Here is a 7,172-nt window from a genome sequence, read left to right as displayed (position 1 = left end):
TTATATTGTCTCTCTGGCACCATGCTGCAGATTTTCAGCTTCTATTATAGATCTTTCACATATCCACGTGACTTCCTTATAATTTTGGCAAAGTTTTTTTATCATTACCGTTTGCAGTATGATGTGCAATTTGCAATCAATAAAGATAAAAGTTATTTATCTTAAATCATCCTTTTGCTTCCTCAATATGGGTGTATGCCAAGTGGGGTGACTCTAAAGAAACATCAGGAAGTTTCCTGGGTCCCAGAATAACCATTATCCATTTAGTACATTTTTACCGATAGGCTTCTGACTCCAGTCAGAATTTAAATATATAAATTACTAACAATTCAATTGTAGTGTCTGTTTCAAAAGCTGGTGATCGGCATGATCACCAACAAATTGTTATTATTTCTGCCAAAATGACAACATTATTGATATTATCCTATTCATAGTAATGGTGATCACTGATATGATCTTCACTTTTATGAATGATTGCCAGTATAAAGGTAGTGTTTGCTTCAAACATCCTAAAAGCCACTTATTCCACAATTAAAATGAATGGACCACATGTGTCACTTTCAAATATAGCAATCAGTTACTTCTTTTCAGCCCCAGAGCATGTCAGATGCCTTTGTCCTCCACCATTGCCCTGTGGTTATACTTGTTAATCACCGGAGCCAAACATGATGAAACTTTGAACAGTTGCTTTAAAAAGCTGTGTTTCAGATATATATATATATAAACTGGCCCTTCAGGAAATGCCAGCAGTGCATTATGTAACATCTACAGATGGAGAACAGAGACCCAGGAACTTGTCCTATCATTCAGTTTGCCTTTAGCTAACCTCATTAGTGACAACGTCTGCTATAGGGACTTTCTGTATTCTTCCAGTTTCTAGTTTGTGCTAAAAGGATGAGACAGATAATATATCTGCATTTTGTAGCTTGTAGCTTTTCTAAAGAACACCATATTTGCATTGCTTCAGTATATATGCACCCCCCCCAATATGCCATTTCAGAAAGACAACTTGTTCCTTAAAATAACGTCTTTGGTGATCTTGGTGGGTTGAGAATGATTTTAACAGCAACATAGTGAAATATAAGCTGTTATGTCTTGCTTGTGTCCACCAGTAAAAAAAAACTTTCCCTATGATGAAACAGGAGTTCAGTTGGCCTGATTTATTAAAGCTCTCCAAGGCTTGAGAGGATACACAATTATGAATTATAAATGAATCTGGTCTATGACTCAAAACATTTGCTAACAAATGACTTTGAAGAAATCTATTCCAGGTTTGCTGGATCACCCAGCTTTGCTGATGAAAGTGTTTCCTCTCTAGTCTTGGAGAGCTTTAATAAATCAGGCCCAATGTGTTTTGATGTATGTAACCTAAGCTCAGTCAACATCATGTATTGGATGGGTTGGAAACATTTTTGTTGTCCTCACCATCACATAAAAAATGTTTGGTGATTGTAGGAGAATTGTTTGCTCAAATGGAGACATAAATATTAAAAAAAAGTTATACTATACTGATTACACAACTTACCTCGAAACTCACAGATCCATTGTGGTCTGTGTCGAAAGCGTTAAATAGAAAGTGTGCATATGTGGAAGCATCTACAATTCAAAAGCAGAGATTTAGAATTAGAAGAGTTTTGACATCTTCTATTAATTAACATTACCTGTATTTAGCCTGCCTTGCATGCACGTACATTTTTCCCAAAGCCACCCAATAAATACGTATTTGAAACAGGCAAAACTAGAACCTCCTGCACATGGAAATGCTCCTAGTTGATTATAGTCAGTCAGGGACAGAGCACTCCATCATGGTATATAGAAAGAAGGGTGGCAAATATCCCCATACTCAAAATTAAAGTTTATTTTTTTTTTATTTGGTGGTGGGAGTGCTCCATCTTTGTGCATTAGACTATGGAAAGTGTCTTATAGCTTCTGTTGCTTGGGGTAAAATATATACAGTACATAGACTGACATGGAACATTTTAAAATGGTATCTGAAACACAGATTTTCTAATGTGAAGAAAAGATATATAAATATTTCTACTCTACTCCTCCAAAAATATATTGATATAATTGTTGTTTATAATAAGAAGTAAAAATATATTGTAATCCCAGGACACAAATAGATGCATGTATAAAGGCAAAAGTTATTTAAAAGGATTGAAATAACTGTGAGAATACTTACACAAGCACCCCCTTCATTTTATGTTATATCCTTAAAAGGTATCAAAATAGCTACTTCAAATCTTTTAGCATATAAGCCAAATGTTTGTGTTGCACCCAAATATTCAGGGCCTAATTTTCTAAAGCTCTCCAAGGCTGGAGAGAATACACTTTCATCGGAGAAGCTAAGTGATCCAGCAAAACTGGAATGGATCTGGTCCAGGACTCAAAACTTTTGCTAGCAAAAAGCAGAATGGAAGAAATCCATTCCACGTTTGTGGGATCACCCAGCTTCACTGATAAAAGTGTATCCTCCCAAGCCTTGGAATGATTTAATAAACCAGGCTCTTAGCATTTATGCATGTTTATTACTTTTACAACAGAAAAGTAATTTCTAAATTTGTCCTATGAGCCATCTGGCACTGCAATTTTCCAACATTCTCCTGGGATTTAGGTAAACTATTATGCTGGTCTTTTTAAAACTGCCATTTTTCTACTCCAAATATCTAGAACACATGTACTATTATTAATAGTCCTGGAGGAGTGCATATGGGAAATTACACTGTAATAGAAAAATCACTCACTTGCCCTACATTCTAATGTGCATGCCAGCTCTCTTGCACTGACCAATAATGACCAGAAGATGGCAGCAGAGAGTATTGTTTAATAGTAACATCACAATTAATTTTCTGCACAAAGCCCAAATGTCACTTCTCATGTATTACTCGCATGTTGTCAGATATTCATTACACAGAGGTTAAAATGACTCATGATCTTCATTAGGCTGGTAATTATAGTTTGTTTTCATGGTATAAATCATAAATCCTTTTTTTGAACAAGTACAAAACACATTTTGTTTGACAGTTTAAACCTGAACAATTTAAAGTGGAAAGAATGAAAATAAATTGTATATGCAGAGATTATGTCCAGAAGAATCAATATGTCAAAACAATTAGTAAGTGCAAAAACTAAGTCGGCCTTGACTATGCAGAAATCATAACTATGGCTAAAAATACAACACCCCCCTCGACTTCCCCACCTTCAAAACTTCTCTAATAATTATATGCCAACATTATATTAAAAGGCAGAGGTTCTGAAGGTTGAAAAAACAAGTTGATAAAAAGTTCAACATTTCTTTTGGTTAACTCTTCCTCCTAAGTGTGATGGTCTCAAAAGGCAAAAAGGTAAAGTCAAAACCTGCAGCAGCTTTGCTATAAAAAGTGAACCTAATATTAAAAAAATTAGTTAACCTAAAATACTAATATTTCTCATGCTGATAATCCCTATTCACTTTTGTTTTTCTTTTTAACAATTAGCTTGCAGATTTCCCAACTGAACATTTTTAAAGTGTATCTAAACCTTAACTATTAAAATAATGATTTATCACTGACTTTTTCCAGTTTCTTTGTTTTTAATTTTTTCCCCTTTTCTTTAGTTTTTCCTGGCAGTCTATTGGTGCTTCCTGTCTTAGGATGACAATGCAGCCCAAGCCCAAAACTTGCAATACATGCCAGCCTGCTTAAAGCACAGCAGGGGAAGGCTCTACTGCATCAACTCCACCCATATGTCCTGTGATAGGGCCCCAGGACTCTATGTGACACACAGTAACAGGAAGTAAATAAAAATTGGTGACACCGTACATTTTAACAATCAAAAAATGTAGTTTATATATATATATATATATATATATATATATTGTGACACCAAGGCAGGATTGGAGGTGGAAGGGGGATATATTTGCCCAAGATTCCTCTCTTATGAGATATATTTGCTCAAGATTCCTCTTTTATGTGAGGTATATTTGCCTAAGATTCCTGTGTGAAGTAGCAGGTGGAAGACTCTCACCTGTGAGATAATTAATGAAAAAGCACTGAGGGTGGGGATATAACAAAGAGCCAGGAGCTCAGTCAGGAGCTTGCCTTGGAGAGACACAGACAGGGGTTTGTGTCAGTGTAGCTCTATTTGGAGAGACACAGACAGGGGTCTGTATGAGTTCAGCTTTGTTTGGAGACACAGCCAGGTGGACTGTGTGAGTGACCTCTGCTGTAGACACAGACAGTCGGTCTGTAAGGGAGCTCGGCTGAGAGACTCAGAAAGTCAGTCTGGGTGAGTGAGCTGAAAAGTGAGCAGAAGGTTGCTAAAAGCTTGGTTTTGAGCTGACAGCAAGAAGCCCTCCAGCTGATAGACAGGGATGTCTGATGTATAGTAGGTGTTGGACAGGCAAGGTTTTCTTTTGCTGTTTTGTTATTTTATCTGCAACCTTCAGAAACCTGGCTGCAAGCCAGCTTAACACTTATACTTGGTGTGTGATCTGAGTTTGATGAACCAGAGAAGTGCCCTTTGACCCCCGCAAAGGCGACCCTGAGCGTAACCCCTCACAACATATATATATATAGGCGTTTTGAGGTATGTGTGGAAGGGGTTTAAAGATCTGAGATGGATGTGATAATGGTAGATCTGCAGCTTTGCAGATCATTTTTTGGGATTTAGGTCCGGTGTGTATTGGAAGGAATGGGTGGGTTGAACACTCCATCCTTTCCAAGCCAGGATTGGTGGTGGTCCGGGGTCACCTGCCAAATCTTAACAAAAGGTAATCCACAGTTCAAACTTGGAATACACTTGGAGCCAGAGGCCAGATGTGGCCCAGGAAGGGAGATCCGAGAGATGTATGTTAGCTGAGTAGATCTGAGTGCTTAGGTCTTTAACCCTCTCATAAATTGTATTTACTGAGGAACCACAGGCCTTGTTCGTAGAAAGCCTTTGCAACCTAATATTTCTGAAAATGGCACCTGCACCACAGATCAAAGTGTGACTATAGCTTTTGCAGTTCACTCAACTGCTACTGGGCCCAAAAACAGTGGTGGACTAAGTAAACCTTGGGTTTTCAGTTTGAATCTTTGTAACTATGTAAGTTCTCCCAGCAAATCAGTTTTACTGTTATATTTCATCTGGCCATTGCAGCTTTCATTCAGGCTAAGGGTTCATTATTACTTTAATGTAACAAAATATTGCAGTCCATAAATCATGCTGGTAGAGTTTGGAGTTAAAGCTGAACTAAATACAATAAACTTACACTCACCTTTACTTCCACAGAGCCCCCAATTTCTCGCTGTCCTCGTTTAGGTTTCGCACCATCCTGGAATTCGCCTTTGTCCCTATGCGAGTGAAGCACCAGGTGCCGCCATCTTCATCTTCCTCTGTCTTCTGTTACGTCACCCAACCTCGTACTGCACAAGTGCGAGATTGGGTGGCATAGCCTGCTGTAAAAGGGGAAAAAAGTGCCGATCACTGCACGTGTGAAATCAGCATTTTTTTTGCCTTTACTGGAAAAAAGCCCCTTCTGCGCATGCCCAAGATTGGACATGCTCAGAAGGAGCAGCCACAGGGCTCCTGGGATGCGTAACGTAGGTATCCCATTAAGCTCTGTGCTCCCATTCAGTCTTTATCAACACATTTTTTTCCTTTGAGGCAGAGGGTTCTAGTATAATAATTACCCATAAATACCTGCTTTTGTTCATGAAGGTTGAGTTGCACTTGAGCTCGCATGCTAAAAACACCTTTTCATATCGTATTTACTCACCTTAATAAAATTAATACAAATTTTATCTAAATCTTATTATATTATATCTAAGCATTTCTAAATTTTTCCCTGAAAACGAACATTATAGAACAGTTGTGATGAGAGCTGTTAATGTTGTTACGGCTGAACATCTGTTGTGTTCATTTATTTACATATCTTCAGTATGGATGACAGCATAGCAGACAGGCTGCCGTCTCAGATGTGCTCTTAGCTATGGAGCCGCTGACTAACAGCTTCTTTTGTATGCCATAAGAACACAGGACGACTATTAACTGACGGGCTGCCAGATCCATGTTCGTGTACACGGAAACTTACCTCCCTGTGGGAAGAACTGCGCATAGATTTCTTTAAAGGTGTCTTCATTAACAATCCCACTGGGACATTCCTGGGAAGAGAAAGAAGCAAATTTAAAGTGAAAACATGGCTTGCAATGAGAAGTAATATTTATTTTGGAAGTTTAAATAAACGGCAAAGACTTCTTAAACATATGGCTGCGTTTGAATAAAGTTTGGGTGGATGCCGGGTGTAAATATTGGAATTTTCCAAAATACAGAACACATGAATGTTGGCTTACTTACCCCCAATGACCTTGAGACAAGCTTTTTTATTTAAAGACTCCCTTTAATTTAAATAAATGGCAACCTGAAGGTGAAAACATGCAAAAATCAGCCTTTAGGAGTCTTTTCCCAAACAAGGTATTGGTGTCGTCCATTGCAAAATTAAAAAAAAAAAGTACCTATTACTTTTATTTTGACTCTCTCATAATTTGTATTGATTGAGGAAACACTTTTCTATAGTGAATTATCATCAAGGGATCAAAGTGTAACTATAGCCTCTGCAGTTCGTCCAGCTGCTACTGAGCCTGGAAACAATGGTGCACTAAGTATACTTTGGGTTTTCAGGTTAGGTCCTCCCAACGAAGGGGTTTTATTCACAGATTTCATTGTTCCATTGCAACTTTCATTCAGGCTAGGGATTCATTATTACTATATTGCAACAAAGCAGCAAAGATCATATATAGGTTCTAAATCCATGAAAATGTAACATTTATGAGCATTCACATCTGTGTGCTGTGTTGCACTATAGTACAACATTTTTTGACAACACCCAAAATTGACAATTGGTAATTGGCAAAATTATTGTTAAGAATTTGATACAACAGAATATTGTAATAATGATGCAAATGGCATTGACAAATATTATGGAGTTCAGCTTGTATCTCCTTGGAAGTTGTCCTTGGCTTCTCGTCTGCCATTTCCCCTATTTTTCTGCCCATTGTAGAGTCAGTTTTCCTCCTATGGCTGTATACAGGGATGTTGGCTCCAGTTCTTGTGGACCTTAAACTTTTTAATATTATGACTTAATAATAACCTTCTAATGCCACAGGAACATCAAGCTGTTTGGACATTGTCTCATAGCCTTTGTCTTTTTC

General features: G+C 37.8%; 1 protein-coding gene across 5 annotated transcripts in view; it reads right to left on the bottom strand.

The window, feature by feature from the left end:
* KCNIP4 (potassium voltage-gated channel interacting protein 4) overlaps window positions 1–7,172 on the bottom strand; it is a 304,565-nt gene that overhangs the window by 13,680 nt on the left and 283,713 nt on the right. For all 5 annotated transcript variants that reach the window (XM_072406394.1, XM_072406393.1, XM_072406392.1 and 2 more), the window contains exons 3-4: window positions 6,056–6,125; window positions 1,526–1,596 (exon numbers count right to left, since the gene is read on the bottom strand). In XM_072406394.1, coding sequence (XP_072262495.1) covers window positions 1,526–1,596; window positions 6,056–6,125 — 141 coding nt within the window. The remainder of the gene's footprint in view (window positions 1–1,525; window positions 1,597–6,055; window positions 6,126–7,172) is intronic.

The sequence above is a fragment of the Pyxicephalus adspersus genome, chromosome 3 (assembly GCF_032062135.1).
Source record: "Pyxicephalus adspersus chromosome 3, UCB_Pads_2.0, whole genome shotgun sequence".
Lineage (NCBI taxonomy): Eukaryota > Metazoa > Chordata > Amphibia > Anura > Pyxicephalidae > Pyxicephalus > Pyxicephalus adspersus.
Note: the sequence above shows the minus strand (reverse complement) of the source record. Positions and strands in the feature narration are given on the sequence as shown.